Raw genomic sequence first — 19433 nt, 5'->3', positions numbered from 1 at the left:
TTAGCCTGTGCAGTCCGCACAGGCTAATCAGGGACGACACTTTCCGCTTTTATGACATTGTTCGTTTAAATTAAGTCTCTTCTTAGAAAAAATCCAATTTATTCGGAAAGTGTCGTCCCAGATTAGCCTGTGCAGACTGCACAGGCTAATCTGGGACGATACTTTACGCACATGCATTAAGCCCAGTTTTCTCAGAACGCTGAGAATGTGTTTATCAAGAGCACTTCGGCGTCCATACGACGATTTATAATACCTTCGATTTCCCAAAACTTATATTTTTCGAAATAAGGAGACGACGAAATAAGGTGTGACGGGACGATACAGTGAAGATTGGTTAATTAATATGTACACCATTAAACAAGTTTTGTACTCTTTCAGCTCTAGACCTAAGTTGGAAAGGTGCGCATTTTTGTACCTCATGTTGGTTTCAGTTTGACTTAAGTGCCCAACGTCAAAGTGAATTACGTATTTTCATCACTTTACGTGTTTAATCATTTTTTATGGTTAATTACATCCGTACATAATATGCTTTTTGTTGAATCAACTAACAAGTAATTAGGAGCAAAGAACCTTATATAATTATATTGATAAAGGTTATAGCACAGTATTCACACATATATATATGCGACATATATGAATCACTATCACATGCACGTGCTTATTCCGAATGCGCTGATGATAACCTGAGAATGATTATGCTTATATTTTAAACACATAAATATGTAATGCGTTGATTTATTAATGATAAAAAAAGATTTATCTGAATTTTCTTTTGTCAGGAATGATGAATTTACAATTTCTTAAAGCACTTACAAGTTCTTTGTACGTAGAGATTTGTTGAGTTCGGATATAGATCTTTTTCGGATTATAAATCAAGGCTTAATCACTCTGATATATGCATGGCCTCAGAACTGTCCACGTGTCGGATGTGTTCGGATATAGACCTTTTTTGGATTATAAATCAATGCCTAATCACGTTGCGTTAATGTATGCATGACCTCAGAACTGTCCACGTGTCGAATTTGATGCCACTTAAACCAAAATAAACCGTAATACTATTTTTAAAAATCGATGTAGTGGAAATACATTTAAAAAACGCAATAACTCCATTTAACATCATCGATATATCACTCGTCGTTATTATTAAAAAAGAGCTTCATTAAAATATGCTTTTTATAAACACGCGCGAAATAAAATTCCATCATTCCCAAGAAAACACAAAACTTTAATGTATATTTGTATATTATTAAAACTGAATTGTAAATGCATTTTTATTACCACGAAGTTTAATACATATACACTTTTAGAATGTTAAAAGTAATATTCATTTTACACAATTTTGAGAAATCAGTACTTAAATACATACAAACTGCGCTATAGCTCACATATCAGTACACCGATTAGAATAAATGGCTGAAAAGGCTAATTGCAATTTTGAATTTCAGTCTTGCTAATTGCAATCATTGTGTCTTCTTTGACTATCGATTTTCATTTAAAATCGTGTGTCCGGTCCATCACAACTGATGCGCGATATGTTGAATCGACATTTAAGTAAATTGAAATTAAATTACAATCACTTAACACGTTTTAAACGCTCTAGACTCGATTTTTATCACATCTGAACTTCTGTATAAATAATCATTGTTACCTACAGTTTTCAAACATAATTCTGTATAATACAGAGGGCGAATACGTGTCTAAGCTACAATATTGCATTAAATATTTATATAGTTGCCATGAAAGCACAGGGTATTCAGCAACTACCATATCAGCTGGTTAATTCAAGACCGCTGTCTTTGGACTCAACGTTGACGTCATACATATTCGGCGCGATGCCGACGTCCACAGCAGGTTCGGTTCGGTATCGCCCGTACATGGATCGAGATGTGGCACCAATCAACGGACAAACACGCTTTTCTGATTATGAAGTCCGCAATTCTAGTGCATATTCTTGCAAGAATTCACAACAACGAACCGCTGGTGAATGGTATAACCAACATAACTACGATCATGCAGGTCCGTACATGGGTTATGATCATTCCTATCTGTCAACGCTGCGGTCATTACAGGAAGTGTGCAGTATTGGCACTACAATAAACGAAATGGCTTGCCTCTGTGACACTTCCATGTCATCAATATCACCTCCGCATGGAAAACACAATCCTGACGCAGTGGCCAGCGCGATAGGTTCGGTGAACAGTGTTACCGGAAGTACTAATTGTGAGCATCCTTTCTATGCTAGACGAAGCGCAGCCTCCCCTGCAGAGGGCATGACTCGAACACGTGACAAGTATAGAGTCGTATACACGGACAAGCAGAGAAAGGGACTGGAACGGGCGTACGATGAGGACAAGTTTATTACCATTTAGGTCAGAGACAAACTCTCCAAGGAGTTGGAACTCTCGGATCGACAGGTACAAATCTTACTTACGTAAATATATATGAGTAATTCGCACGCCTATAGTAAAAGTTATTAAATACAAAATTTTGTATATTTCTACATATTATATAAACATGCTTAAATTCTTTTTTTTTCAGATTAAAATATGGTTTCAAAACAGACGAGCGAAAGAAAGAAGAGACACAAAACGTACTTCTGATGAATCCAATATCTCATCCGGAACCGATACATCCGATTCTACTGACATTTCAGACAATTCCGGAAGCTCAATGACGTCATCACGCACAATTCGTACAACCGAAAGAGTGTTTCAAACAAGCCAGTGCCGTTATAAAAGAAATATGGACCCTTTTCCATCGCACACCAATATAAGCCCGTCGGATGTAACAACGACGTTTCCCAGGATTTCTTGTAATCAACTGTCTTCCGCAACCGGTTGGAACTGCTTTCTCAATGACAGACATGTATCATCGGATACTAGTATGTCACCAATAATGCAGTTGAACTCATGCATGTATAATGCGAGGACATGACTGTGCCGATGCCGATCAAATCATATATGATTTGCTGTTATGTAAATTACTATGTATTTCTTTAAAACTGTAGCAAAAGTATAAACTTGATTAAAGCTATGCACTGAGATCTATTATACTTGTTTGATTGTTTGAGAACATTATTTTAACATAAAGAATGAATTGAAGAAAACATACTGGTAATCAAATAAGATTTTTGGAAGTATGAATTCATTTAAATTTTCGAACGTTAACTACTGGACCGATCAGGATCGATTAACATCCACGAATACATCCACGAATACAAAACAGCAACAACAAACACAACTTTGTCACTAATTAAATGGTCTCCCTTTTGTGATTTATTAATAGTGTAAGTGTATTAATTAGCTGACGGATACGCATATGATGGCTCAACCAACGAACACTGAAAATATTCGCGCTAAGCCTAATGCTAAATAAAACAAGAGCTGTCTCCATAGGATGACATATACCCCGATAAACGCTTTGATAAAAATTATGAGCATTTTTTGAAACCTAAACGCATTTTTAGAAACCAAAACGCGGACCCTCAGTTCAAGTTCAAGATCAAGGGGTCAAAATGTGTGTGCGTATGGAAAAGCCTTGTCCATATACACATGCATACTAAATATGAATGTTACATCTGAAGTGACATAGAAGTCATGAGCATTTTTCGAAACCTAAACGCAAAGTGTGACGTACAGACAGACGGACAGACAGACAGACAGACGGACGGACAGTGCGATCACTATATGCCCTCCTTCGGGGGCATAAAAAATCAACTGCATCGAATGTAAAAGACAACGTGTACATTTTTTTGAATATTTCAAACACAATAATTGAAATAGTTATAATATGTATGCGTATTCTATGAACTAGAAAAAAATCGTCGAAATACTTGTTAAGGAAATTAAAAAATACTTGGTATTCTTGATAATATTTTTAACTCTTTAGTAACGTGAACGTAAATACGGTTGGTCTTTCTTCGACCATGTTCGTACATGTCAAAGAAGTACAAATAAACGCTTGTGAATCAGCCTGATCGTTGAAATTCCCTATTAGTGTTCGGTCTTGATTTCAGCGCCGTTCTCCGTCCTCAATATGATTCACTGAGTGATAGTGTGCATTTAATTAGTTTGAATTAATATGATTACATTATGTCGTTGTTAAATTGTTCATTCTTGATGTAATGTAGTGTACAGCTTTTTCCACCTCAAAGTAGCTTATATATAAATGAGCCCGGTAATGGGAAGACTGGGCTTAATACATGTGCGTAAAGTGTCAACCCATATAAGCCTGTATAGTTAGCACAGGCTAATCAGGGTCTACACTTAATGTTATTTTTCGTTTACAGAAAGTATCTTCTTGGTGAAATCTAGTTAAGGCTGAAATTGTCTTCCACTAAAAGCAAATATCGTGTTTTTTTCAAGGTCAAATTCCGGAAAATGCAATTCGAATTCGCCTTTTACTTTTACTTAATTTATTATGTTTTCAAAAGATGAATTCGAACGCAGTTTGAGTATGCAGAACTTTGATAGAACACATAACGACACAAAAAGGATAATAATTGTGCAAATAAAAACAGCAACATAATTTCCAAAAAAAAGTATCTGTTTATCGAATTTCTGTTAATTAAGAAATGTGCAAGATTTTGCGTTTCATTTAGAAGCAAGTATTGACCGGTGTTTGTTGCTGCATAACATTAAGTATTCTGTCAATCCATATAGCCATTTATATTTTGCTTCCTTTTGCTCTTTACCCATCAGCAATCGGAAAACATACAGCAAAGTGTATAACATATTAAATCGAAACCATCGAAATTTAATTATTTAAAGGATACGCTCGTCGCATTCATTCGTTTTGGCCGACATTTGCAATTAATGTCTTCGAAGACTAATTTATTCATGCAAAAGATATTGACAGAATCGCTAGATAGACATTATAGATTGACGTAATTATGGTGGAATAGTATAAGCATCGATTCCGGGAGCAAATAGCGTTATTAACCCATTTATGCATAGCGTCTAGAAAACATATCTTTGTTTTTCAAGTTGCGTATTGATACTATTCGAAGCTATTTCCACTTTTCTTTCGTCAGTCTTTGTGTATGGTTCACATTCGCAATGTCTATCGCAACCGTTGCTTATTTTTGGTTTTTTCACTACATATAAACTTATATTTGTTAATGCAGCATTAACATAATAAACAATATCACGGAAATAAAAAAATACTGCATTTTATTATCAACCGTTCTTTCGTTTTACAACTGATCATGCATGTAAAAATGTGAATCTAAATTTAGCTTTGGTGCGGATTTGTTCATACGACACACGAACACTAACTCCGATCCTAATAAAAAGACAGTTCCGCTAGGCTTAGAGGACTGTACAGTCATGTAAAATATCGAATTTATTATATAAATATTTTTTAAAGACAACTGGTAGCAAGATGAGTTGCAGATAATTGGTCAGTTACCACACTTTAACTAACTCTTTTTACCTGTAAATTCTTTTCAGCTCAATTCAAGAGTGCAAAATGTGCATAATATCAGATAGAATCTGCTCTGCAATAGCATCAACTTAACTCTATGTGTAATCCGCATGCCATGGTTGCTGTCTGTGATGTCGCTTTCGTTACGTTAATAAATTGTGACGTCACTTTTATTTGTCAAAATTTAACGTTTCAAAAAGAAGAAAGTTTTGAGTTGCATAGTGGTTTTTGAAAGAAGATAATTGCGTTATTATTTTTTTTGTCATTTTAGATAGATTTTATTGTTTTTTGTGTAAATTATCCCTATTTAAATTGTTAAATTTCATAGATTTTATTCTTAAATCAGATATGTGTTCTTTTTATGTGAACATGTACTTCGGTTTATACTGTGTAGGCCCCTAGCATAAAAATTGGCGACCGCTTTTATTACAGTATTTGCTGTCCCAAATATCTTTATTTTGCAAACATTAGGGCGTACAATAAATTGATAAAAGGGAATCGGGTGTGTAGGATCGAGTAACACATTTAACATGATGCAGTCTACTCATATTACCTGTCCGAGCTCAAAACGCCCTCTTTTGTTCGCGATAATGGTGTGGAAAGTTGTTGATTTGAGTCATGTTCTGACAAAACTGGGCTTAATGCATTTGCGTAAAGTGTGCAGTCCGCACAGGCTAATCAGGGACGACACTTTCCGCTTCAATGGTAATTTCCGTTTAAAGGAAGTCCCTTTTTACCGAAAATCTAGTTTAAGCGGAAAGTGTCGTCCCTGATTAGCCTGTGCGGACTGCACAGGCTAATCAGCGACGACACTTTACGCACATGCATTATGCCCAGTTTTCTCAGAACAAGACACATTTATCAATGTCAAAGTATATACCATGTATAAAATGTGCTTTTTAAATACTTTATTCAGATGGCAGATTTTACTCATTTATATGAAATTGATATGAATAAGTAGATACGAATTTATACAATGAGTACATGTAATGTACGATTACCGTTTATTTGTACTGTGATATACGAAATACCCTTTTTGATAGAGCTAAAGTTTCTGCACCTAATTTTATTACTTTTAGCAATGATGATAAACTTAAATTGCTTTTTACTGATAATAATCTGGTTAGAGTTTTAGCCGAAACCCGTTTCTTAACACTACAAAGACGACAATCTTACATGTGTTAATAATATTAATTTACACCTCGTGGTACACATAACAAGCCTTTTGGTACCAACTTTATTCAAATAAACTGTGTAAATATTTGTAACCAGATTATTTTTTTTAAGGTATATAGACCTTTAAGACTATGTATATAATGTAATGCCAAGTATTTGAGGTAATCTTAGTGCTGCCTTTTATTCTGTACTAGAATGTTATTGCTAATCAGTTCTTTTATGATCGAATAATAGGGGATAAATGATTTCTTACCACCATTTTTTCGTTTCAGTGTGCACTTGCACCTTTTTTCCCATTCAGTGTTTTATTGTAGACATTTAATTGCAGTATTTACAGTAATTAATCAGATTAGCAAGAGAATCTGGGTTTTATGTGTAAATATTTTGGTTGATATATAATGGTGTTATTAGTATGTTGTATGTGTTGATATAACTTGTAAGAGAAAGAAGGATAACTCGGAAGTGCTTATTTACAAAGGATACAATATGAGCTTCCGAGTTAGCTCCCCTTTCAATAAGTTTTAAATATTATTATCATTATAAGTGGACCGGACGCGCGGTTTAAAATAGTAATCGATATTAAATGAAGACACAATAATTGCAATTAGCAAGTCGTAAATTAACATTGCAATAAGCCTATTCAGTCATTAATTCTAATCGCTGTTATTATATATGTATTGACGCGAAATGAGTATGTATCAAAACTTAGATTTCTCAAAATTGTTTTGCCAGCTATATTTTTCCGAAAAATAACGGGACAAAAAAGTTTTTTAACTGTAAACAAATTATTAAGTTACGATCCTAATATGATATGTTTAATACGTCTCACTGGTGAATAGAATATCTCGAAAATTGAACATTTGTGTCCTGTTCTGAGAAAATTGGGCTAAATGCATGTGCGTAAAGTGTCGTCCCAGATTAGCCTGTGCAGTCCGCACAGGCTAATCAGGGACGACACTTTCCGCTTGTATGACATTTTTCGTTTAAAGGAAGTCCCTTTTAACCGAAAATCTAGTTTAAGCGGAAAGTGTCGTCCCTGATTAGCCTGTGCGAACTGCACAGGCTAATCTGGGACGACACTTTACGCACATGCATTATGCCCAGTTTTCTCAGAACAAGACACACATTTTCACGAGTTTATTTTTATCACGGTTGAAATAAATATCCGATCATTTTGAAATTTAGTTTTCTCTGTACGCTTTAGAATAAGAAATAAATTACTCGCGAAAGCTTAAACGACACATGTTTCTCCATCCGTCGAACTGGTAATTTACATTGATATATCTATGTTTTAGAAGGAATATAGTGCGATTTGTATCAATATCTTCACTTCTTTAAAATTTATTATAATACATTTTTTAGTTCACTGATAATTATAACAAAAAACATCCCAAATTAGACAATTTATGGTCGTAGTACCTTGCTGGAATAGACATTTTTGTATCTTATGTTCTAATGAATGTGTTAATAGCGCGGAAATCAAAATATTAGAAGGATACCACATTAATAAAAATACCCATAACTTTGCGTCAACATGCGATAAAACTTAAACTATGTGACCTGTCTGTTTAATTAAATTACACTACATCAATAAATTATCAAAGTTTGTGTTCAGTAAACAGTTTTATGATCGAGATTTAAATAAATTTATATCGAACAACATTGTACCAGACCGGATGTTTATCACGAGAGAGATATACTCGATACGAAAGGGGATTTCTGACATTTTTTGTCAATATCATCATTGATCCAAACATATTTTTATCACAAACTACGAGTCCAAGGGACCTATGCTTCGTTGGATAGCGTCTGATATGACTAGATTTTTATGACACTACTTTCTTTTTACATAAATGCATGGCCAAACTCTCCGCATTGCCCCTAAGACGGTCTTTTTCTAACGGTATTCCGTACAGAATGCATCGGGTATGAAGTGGACAATAGCCTTTTGATGGATGTTGTATTGTGGCATTGAAGTCGCTGCATAAACGTAGAGAATGACTGAGTCGCGCTCTGAGAAAACTTGACATAATGTATGTGCGTTAAGTGTCGTCCCAGATTAGCCTGTGCAGGCTTTTATGACATTGTTCGTTAAAATGAAGTCTCTTCTTAGAAAAAATCCAATTTATTCGGAAAGTGTCGTCCCAGATTAGCCTGTGCGGACTGCACAGGCTAATCTGGGACGATACTTTACGCACATGCATTAAGCACAGTTTTCACAGAACGCTGAGAATGTGTTTATCAAGAGCACTTCGGCGTCCAAACGACGATTTATAATACCTTCGATTTCCCAAAACTTATATTTTTCGAAATAAGGAGACCAGTCCGGTGTGACGGGACGATACAGTGAAGATTGGTTAATTATTATGTACAACATTAAACAATATTTGTACTCTTTCAGCTCTAAACCTTAGTTGGAAAGGTGCGCATTTTTGTACCGCATGTTGGTTTCAGTTTGACTTAAGTGCCCAACGCCAAAGTATTTTACGTGTTTCGACATTATTTTCATCACTATACGGTTTAATCATTTATGGTTATTTACATTCGTATACAATATGCTTTTTGTTGATACAAATAACAAGTAATTATGAGCAAAGAACCTTATATAAATATATTGATAAAGGTTATAGAACAGTATTCACACATATATATTTGCGCCATTAATATGAACCAATATCACATGCACGTGTTTATTCCGGATGCGCGGATGATAGCCTGAGAATGATTATGCTGATAACTTAAACACATAAATATGTAATTCGTTAATTTATTCATGATTAAAAATATGTTCCTGAATTTTCTTTTGTCAGGAATGATGAATATGCAATTTCTTAAAGCACTTACAAATTCTTTGTACGTAGTGATTTGTTGAGTTCGGATATAGATCTTTTTCGGATTATAAATCAAGGCTTAATCACGTTAATATATGCATGACCTATGAACTGTCCACGTGCCGGATTTTATGCCACTTTAACCAAAATAAACCTTACTATTAGAAAAATTCGATGTAGTGGAAATACATTTAAAAACGCAATATCTCCCTTTAACATCATCGATATATCACTCGTTGTTATAAAAATGAGCTTCATGAACTTATTTTTTATAAACACGCGCGAAATAAAATTCGATCGTTCACCAAAACAACACATAACTTTAATGTATATTTGTATATTATTAAAATTAAATTGTAAATGTATTGTTTTATTACCGTGAATCTAAATACATATACACTTTTAGAATTTCAAAAGGAATATTCAGTTTTCACTGTAACTTCTATATTTATTTTCAGTATTTTATTCTGGAACATAAAATTAAAAACAAATTGCATTTTATACAATTTTGAGAAATCAGTACTTAAATACATACAAACTGCGCTTTGGCTCACATATCATTACACCGATTAGAATTAATGGCTGAAAAGGCTAATTGCAATTTTGAATTTCAGTCTTGCTAATTGCAATCATTGTGTCTTCTTTGACTATCGATTTTCATTTAAAATCGTGTGTCCGGTCCACCACAACTGATGCCCGATATGTTGAATCGACATTTAAGTAAATTGAAATTAAATTACAATCATTTAACACGTTTAAAACGCTCTAGACTCGATTTTTATCACATCTGAACTTCTGTATAAATAATCATTGTTACCTACAGTTGTCAAACATAATTCTGTATAATACAGAGGGCGCATACGTGTCTAAGCTTCGTGCATTATATAAATATTTAATGCAATATTTTCTTCATATATAAGGTCTTATACGTTGCCATGAAAGCACAGGGTATTCAGCAACTATCATATCAGCTGGTTAATTCAAGACCGCTGTCTTTGGACTCCACGTTGACGTCACACATATTCGGCGCGATGCCGACGTCCACAGCAGGTTCGGTTCGGTATCGCCCGTACATGGATCGAGATGTGACACCAATCAACGGACAAACACGCTTTTCTGATTATAAAGTCCGCAATTCTAGTGCATATTCTTGCAAGTATTCACAACAACGAACCGCTGGTGAATGTTATAGCCAACTAAACTACGATTATGCAGGTCCGTACATGGGTTATGATCATTCCTATTTGTCAACGCTGCGGTCATTACAGGAAGTGTGCAGTATTGGCACTACAATAAACGGATTGGCTTGCCTCAGTGACACGTCCATGCCATCAATATCACCTCCGCATGGAAAACACAATCCTGACGCAGTGGCCAGCGCGAAAGGTTCGATGAACAGTGTTGCCGGAAGTACTAATTGTGAGCATCCTTTCTATGCTAGACGAAGCGCAGCCACCCCTGCAGATGGCATGACTCGAACACGTGACAAGCATAGGGTCGTATACACCGACAAGCAGAGAAAGGGACTGGAACGGGCATACGATGAGGACAAGTTTATTACCATGGAGGCCAGAGACAAACTCTCCAAGGAGTTGGAACTCTCGGATCGACAGGTACAAATCTTACTTACGTAAATATATGAGTTCTTTGAACGCTTATAGTTTAAGTTATTAAAAACAAAATTATGTATATTTCTAAATATTATATAAACATGGTTGCATTCTTTTTTTCAGATTAAAATATGGTTTCAAAACAGACGGGCGAAAGAAAGAAGAGACACAAAACGTACTTCTGATGAATCAAATATCTCATCCGGAACCGATACATCCGATTCTACTGACATTTCAGACAATTCCGGAAGTTCAATGACGTCATCACGCACAATTCGTACAAACGAAAGAGTGTCTCAAACAAGCCAGTGCCGTTTTGAAAAAAATATGGACCCTTTTCCATCGCACACCAATATAAGCCCGTCGGATGTAACAACGACGTTTCCCAGGTTTTCTTATAATCAACTGTCCACCGCAACCAGTTGGAACTACTTTCTCAATGACAGACATGTATCATCGGATACTAGTATGTCACCAATGATTCAGTTGAGCTCATGCATGTTTAATGCGAGGACATAACTGTGCCGATGCCGATCAAATCATATATGCTTTGCTGTTATGTAAATTATTATGTATTTCTTTAAAACTGTAGCAAAAGTATAAACTTGATTAAAGCTATGCACTGGATTATACTTTGTTTGCTTTTTTGAGAATATTATTTTAACATAAAGAATGAATAGACCAGTTTCACAATACTACCGCTGTTGCTATTTTTAGATATCACGTTACGCGATTTATTTCAGAACGAGGCTGAACGTGCATAGATCTTTGGCGGAGCATATCGATGATTATAAACCAGTTGAATTTTATTAATTTCATTCGGGATTTTCATGAGCACTGACACTGGTTACAATTACGCCAAACATATGCATACATGGATGGGTTTTTTATTCAATAAATTGTTGAGGGGTTATGCAATAAACATTCTCACACCCAAGGTAAGTCATATTTCAAAGCCATAGTATATAGTACCACTAGTGTATACGTGTATATACATTTTATATAATCTAGATTCAAATTCAAGATACCCTTTGTCATCAGAGCAAATGTGATCTGAAGAATAAACATTGATAATTGCACAAAACAAAGATATACAAAAGTCGTATAATACAAAAGGTTATTATATAACTTAAATTCTCAAATTAACCAAGACAATATATTTCATGTATTGACACTTATAATGTCAATTACATATTTATAACTTATTCTGACAATGTTATATTGTGTTTTCTAAGTCGTTACATCGCCGAATGTTCAAAAGAGTGAAAGGCTGAAATCAGATGCGGCGTTGCGCGGGAGTATTGGAAATTTATACACGTTCAGCCTCGTTCTGGAGTTCTGGAGTTCTCACGTGACTTTGCGCTCTTATCAATTTTGGCCTATTGTGAAAAGGGTCTATTGAGGAAAACATAATGGTAAAATCAAATAAGATTGTTTGAAGTATGAATTCATTTCAATATTCATAAGTTAAATACTGGACTGATCAGGACCGATGGGGATTCTTAATACATCCACGAATACAAAACAGCAACAATAAACACAAACTTTGCCACAAATTAAATGGTCTTCCTTTTGTGATTTATTAATATTGTAAATGTATTAATATGCTGACGGATACGCATATGTTGGCTCAACCAACGAACACTGAAAATATTCGCGCTAAGCCTAATGCTAAATGCAAAAAAAATCTGACAGCATCGAATGTAAAAGACAACACGTATTTTTTTGTATAATTTAAACACAATAATTGAAATAATTGTAATATGCATGCGTATTCTATGTACTAGAATCGAAGCATCGAAATACTAGTTAAGAAAGTTAAACATACCTTGCATAATATCTTCTGGCATTTAATTTACACGTCACGTGTCCGATGTTAGATATTTTGTACACATGATGCTTTCATACTTAATATGGAAACACTTCGCGTTGAAAAAAACACAGCATAATTATTGGTATTCTTGATAAAAGTTAGAACTCTTAAGTAACGTGAACGTAAATACAGATCTTTAAAATTCCCTATTAGTTTTCGGTGTTAATTTCAGCGCAGTCCTCCGTCCTCAATATGATTCACTTAGTGATAGTGTGCATTTAATTAGTTTCAATAAAATGATTGCATTATGTCATTGTTAAAATTTTCATTCTGGATGTACTATGTAGTATACAGCTTTTTCCACCTCGAACTAGCTGATCTATAAATAAGCCCGGTAATGGGAAGACTGTGCTTAATACATGTGCGTAAAGTGTCAACCCATATAAGCCTGTATAGTTAGCACAGGCTAACCAGGGTCTCCACTTTTGATGTTATGTTTCGTTTACAGATACACTGTAGTATCTTCATAGCGAAATTTAGTTAAGGCTGAAAGTGTCGTCCAACAAAAGCCAATATCATTGTTTTTTCAAAGAAAAATTCCGGAAATTGCAATTCGAATTCGCCTTTTACTTTAAATTCATTTATTATTTTTTGAAAACATAATATACTTTTGAGCACGGAATTAAACTTTTGCAAAGGAACATAAATTTAATTCCAATGAATGCCAGATGAACTTCCGAAGCTTTTTTTCGGCGTTAGCTGTATACGCCAGCTTTTCACCTTAGCCTGACCTTTGTTAGCGTTCAATAGAATTCAAATAAAACTTCCCGCGGACAAGTACAGATGAATACACTTCATTGACTGCATTGGCTGATTTGAGAATACGACCAGAACATTGGAAACATGTCCGCGTCTTTGTAACACTGTTTTACTGCGTGTTCACAATGAAACAATTTTATATCTAATGGCTTAATAGATAGAACAGTTTTACACTCAATCTCGACATCAATACAGTTTGTGCGTCCACGTTTTATTTTCAGAAGATTTTCAGCGCGAGAACGTTTGCATTTAAAGGCTATGTTCTCATATTTAGTACTAACTTCCATATTCCTGTCAACATGTTAACATGTTAAAATATAGAGAGCAGTGGAAGCGAAGACTCACTTTAATGCATTGCATTTCAACTCGCGAGGTATATCGGGTCAATTTGCGGCCACTGATTGTGAATGTCAGAGTTTACATACAGGTCATCGCTGCGTCTACCCTATGTGCTGTTCGGAGTTCGCGGCCAGGAAAATAATCGTTACATAATAAAGACGCTATAGCGTGAACTAGGTGAATTGGAATTTTCTTTAGACCAGACAGATGTTAAATGAAGATATCGCTATGGTATGTCAATAATAGATTCTTAATGTGTTTTACAACAATACCATGATAAATATTATTTTTAATTAATTTAACAAGAATTATGCCATCATATTGACTAATGAATTAAGCATGAGCGCAATGATTCTCGATACTGTTAATAATCGAATCAAATAGCAACGCCAGACAAACCACTAAAACAGGTTTGTTCGAAGAACGCGCGTATAAATATTCAAAATATGTACGGATACTTCGCGTGTGGCCGGTTGACTCATATGTTTTAATTTCAATTCCATTCTTCTTTTGTTTTTCTGTTTTGTATCTATACGTTTATGACCAGCAATATGTAATAATGTAAAATAAGCCGCGAAAACTCCGCGTATCATCCCGTACTGCGTTTGCTGCAGCTAAGAACTGCACAGAAAAAGATATTCGCTATCTTTGATTTCATTCATTGAAGTCTTTACCTTTCATTAACTGCAACCACAATCAACGCCGTATATCTTTTTTAAAGATATTTCTTGTTTATAATTCGAACGCAGTTTGAGTATTCAGAACTCTGATAGAGCACATAACGCTTAAGGCAGCAAAACAACATACCTTTCGATACTTATCATTATTTTCAAGGGATAATTGTGTACATACTGCATTGAAAATGTCATTTAACAAATAGTTTCATTTAAACAACGGTTAAGTTTATTTACTGGACATAGTACCAGCATATTACTTGACTACTCAACGCGCTATGACCTAGTTATGGATGTGCTTATTTATGTTTCGCGCATGTAACGATACATTTAAAGCGCCAACTATATGCTTTCTATTAAGTTATGCTCTGCAGAAGAACAAATCGATTAATCATTGTGTTTTTTTATGACTGACGGTTCACTTTTGTAAGATCAACACAGTTTTAAAATGTATACTTTTAAACAGTACCGTAAACGTATTCTACGAACAAAATTTATTCAGCTAAACAAAACCATGGTTATTGCAAAACAAAAGCGATATTTATACTTAGTGTGCTGGATGCATTCTGTGATTATTTTTATTGCCCACACCAAACGTCAACCGTTCACACATACATGTATCAAAGCCTCCCCGTTGGAAAGTCTTAGTTTATGATTGTTGCGAGGGAAGAAGTGTCAAGTTGTCTAGGACAAGTAGTTTACATGGATAACCGAATTGTTCCAGCCCGAGTATATAGGCTGATAATAAAACAGTGTTTGTAGTAATTATTTGCGGTGGTCTTGTTAATACGTTTTGGATATGCGCCATCGTTCGTCGCAAATGATTTGTAAACTGTCTGCATAAATAAGCTTTCATTTTGAATGAAGTACATGTATTGAAAAATGATTATTCTGTTTGGTGTACAGGTTATATGGTAGTTGCACAATACTTTTATGATGCATGTTTCTATCACAAAAGAACATTTATTCGGGAACTCATATAATAATAATTATCAAATCTATAACACTTTTGTTTTTCGAAGGTTAATTTTAAATTGTTCAAATCGATAAGACGTATAAATATTACTAAATTGATTATGTATTTATGATATGTTTCTGCTTGTTTTGCCGTACACCTGCAGGTTTAGTTTTTACCGGATAATTGAGAGAAGACTTGTTAATTGCAATAAACGTGTCAATGATCTGCTTTGCAATTTGCAATTCTTCTTAATTACTTATTGGTGTGATCTACTTTTGTGTACTCAGAAATACATGTTCGTACATTTAATTTCGCAAAATAAATTACGGCTTAATTCAAAGTATGTATGAAACATATTACAAATACAAACTGCCATGCTCTGAATAATTGTGTTATCAAGTGACAGGCATAGTGGGAACAATATTATATTATAAAAAAATGAATATTGCTTTAGTGTGTTTTGTGAGAGCGGTGTCATTATATTCAATTAAGTCATCTAAAGCGATCTTCCGCCATAGGTGATAATTGTCATCCGTTTATTTTCCTTTTTTAAGTAATACAAAAACACCATCGTCATTATGTATCATACTATTTTTAGAGTGTTAGTAACACATCGTTTAACAAGCATAAAGGCATCTGTGTAGGTGTCCGCGGAGAAAGAGAACAGATAGACTCGCGCCACGGGTGCCGAGAATATTCCAGTGATAGGATTGTAGGCATTTTGATCATTCAATATTGTTCTGTCGCATTTTATGACGACATTTTTTGCCACATTTTGCATGTCGTGACTCAGATACGCCGAAAATGCGATGTTGGTTGATGTAGTTCTTTTGGTACGTGATTGGTTCTGCATGTATCCTTTCATGAATCCGCCTTTAAGATCTGCAATTGAAATGTTTGCCCGAACATGACGTTGATTAATAATCCCATCGTCACGTGTACCTCCTTGAAGTAAACGCTTACTCTCGTCAAAATCATTTTTCAGTGTTTCTGCAAACGCTTTTGTACGAGATAGTGTTTCTTCCAAAGTCTTTATTTTGACATCTTTTGTGTCGATAGCTGCTCGTAGCGCACGCATTTCACTCTCCAGGGTATTGAAGCGGTGTTCAATATTCGTCAAAACCGTCCCAATTTCAAGATCATCATATTTCGACTGTAACTCATGCCTTTCTTAAGCAAATACATTCGTAATATGAAAAGCCAACACCCCTACAGAGAGGGCATAATGAAGCGCCAACATTTCCATTGTGCACGCTCAAAGTAACACTGAACACCGAGGCGTCGTATGGTGGTTTTATGTCGATAGCACTACCGGCGCGTTATCATTTTGATAGGGACAGCAGTCTTCGTCACGTTTGCACACGTGTGCCTTAACATGCATCGGATGCCCACATGCCATGTCGAGATTAATTGTGTGCGGCGCATTTAAATAAGATATGTACATCTGTGAAACTCGCCCTTATGCATTCGTTTCATTTTGCATATTTAATAAACTTTTCAAATAATTCATTCGTTTGTTGGATATTGTTTGTTGTTTTAAACACATATTAGGTCATATCGCGGAGATTTAGTTAACCTTACCATGTGTTCATGGGCAAACTCACGTATTCAAGTGCTCTTACGACTATGTGCTCATGCCTTCTTTCAGGAATCATCATGAAATTATTGCCGTACTTAACGAACAAACATGCCTAAGCTTATTTAATTATAGAAAAAAAAACAATAATCAAAAGAGAAAAATTATATGTTCATGCACATGGGCATGTGAAATCACGTCCGTACACATAGCATCATTAACTTAGGAAAGGAAACAACGAAATATAAAGTTTGGTATGCTATACATGTGAAATTAAAGAGCATGGTGTAATTAAAGTGCATGTCAAGTTTTGAATTTATATGCTGAAACGTAATGTTATAACCCACAAACGTTTTACTGTAACAGAACTTTTTTTTAAAGATGGTACAGAAAATACTCGTCGAATATCTTTTTTGTGATATTTCTTGTTATATTTGGTCGAGAATGTAACCCGCCTTCCAGTTTCGCTGAATGGATCAAGTTCCCCACGGGTACTGCTTCCCCGTACCCCCTTTTTTTTCGTACCCTACATTTTTCGTACCCAATTTTGTTGGTAACCAATTTTTTTTCGTACCCACATTTTCGCTCGTACCCAAATTTTGTTTCGTACCCGATTTTCTTTCCACCCAAATTTTGTTTTTCGTAACCAAATCTTTTTTCGTACCCAATTTTCGTTCCCACATACACAATTGTGGTGATGTAGATAAACTGAAATAGATGCTTTTATATCAATCCTCTTCAAAAGCATCGTCACACCAGTACTGTCAGTACTTTGATTTTTAATTGGCACATATTTATATTTATGACAAGAAAGATTGTATTCTATCTTTATTTCTGTCTCATCACTGTACAAGTATATACAACAATAAAAGTATTCATATCAATTACAGTGCCAATCATATAATGGATTTATAAGAGACATAACAGTAGTCAAGAACACAATTACTATGCATCAGTTAAAAGTTAACCAAATATGTTAAAATTATAAAACATGGATTATAAAACAATAAAACAATATTGCATAAGTGGAATATTGAGACCTTTGATAGTTTCAATATAAAAATAATCTCATGAAACCTGTGTGTAGAATTTAAAAGTATTAGTTAAGATATTTACTTCCAGAGTGTCATGTTGGAATAATTTAAAGCAACAATCAAAGGTCCTATTCCCTTATTGTACCAAAAATGTAGTTTGTTTATGTTATCTACAAATAATTGATAAAATCTAAAAACTAAAATGCCATATAGAATGTGTAACCTATCTATACAAATAAGCATTTCTGGTCATTAAAATATTATAGCAGGCTTTGGCAGTATCTCTTATCAATAATTTGTTGGAGAATAAAACTACCATCTTTTCTATATCTGACATAGAGTTAAAATCAGTAATGGTATGACATTTTTCAAAAAGAGAGGTCCTGATATCAGAATAAAGTGGACAGTATAGCATAACATGAGTTTCTGATTCAACACAAGTTGTACAATTAGGGCAGAATCTATTTTCAACAGGCACATTAGCATAACGCCCAATTTCCAACATAATTGGGGCTACCCCACATCTAAATTTAGCAAAAGCAGAACGATGTCTATATGGTAATATCATCTTACAATACTCTTCTGTACAATATTCATTCTTGAATTGACAATAGGTTCTTAGCTTGTTTCTGCCATTCCCTCTTATTGCATTTGGTTGTACGTGCATCACCATGTTGATTGCTTAAAGGTTAAAGGTCACAGTGGGCATTTATAGCTTGTGCATAGTCCTAATAGTCCTCTATGTGTGAACTGTTTGCATTATGTTTGTGCTAAACAATACATTTCGAATCCAGTGACAACCAAAGAACGAATATGTGTTAATAGTCGCATCGGTGCGTATATTTGTCGCTCGGGTGTGTTATGATGTTGGCGACAGAACGCAAACTCGCAAGATCTGTATTGCTGAATAAGCCACGATACAAGAACCACGCCTTTTATTTACGACAAACAATCTTAATTTAAGAAAAAAGCTAAAACTATGTAAACACCGTTTACTGACAAGACATTATTTTCCTGCGACGAAGTCATTTATCTTAAATAACTACACGCAATTATCAGTCAACGACAAGGCTTATTGAAAAAAACTTCAAAACATAATCTTAAACGTGTGAAAGATAATGACGTTTTAACACTCAATCCATACATATGGTGAAACATGCGATAAGAAGATTTGCAGCG

General features: G+C 34.7%; 1 protein-coding gene across 1 annotated transcript; it reads left to right on the top strand.

Annotated features, from left to right (window-relative positions):
• Positions 1-10366: 10366 nt before the first annotated feature.
• Positions 10367-11065, top strand: LOC127878612 (homeobox protein CDX-4-like). The gene has a single exon (XM_052425138.1). The coding sequence runs from the start codon at positions 10367-10369 to the stop codon at positions 11063-11065; it is 699 nt and encodes a 232-aa protein (XP_052281098.1).
• Positions 11066-19433: the final 8368 nt, after the last annotated feature.

The sequence above is a fragment of the Dreissena polymorpha genome, chromosome 4 (assembly GCF_020536995.1).
Source record: "Dreissena polymorpha isolate Duluth1 chromosome 4, UMN_Dpol_1.0, whole genome shotgun sequence".
NCBI lineage: Eukaryota > Metazoa > Mollusca > Bivalvia > Myida > Dreissenidae > Dreissena > Dreissena polymorpha.
This window is presented reverse-complemented; position numbering and strand designations above follow the sequence as displayed.

What these genes read in the sequence shown, in the direction of transcription:
- LOC127878612 (XM_052425138.1), top strand. Translation starts at nt 10,367, where the DNA reads ATGAAAGCACAGGGTATTCAGCAACTATCATATCAGCTGGTTAATTCA.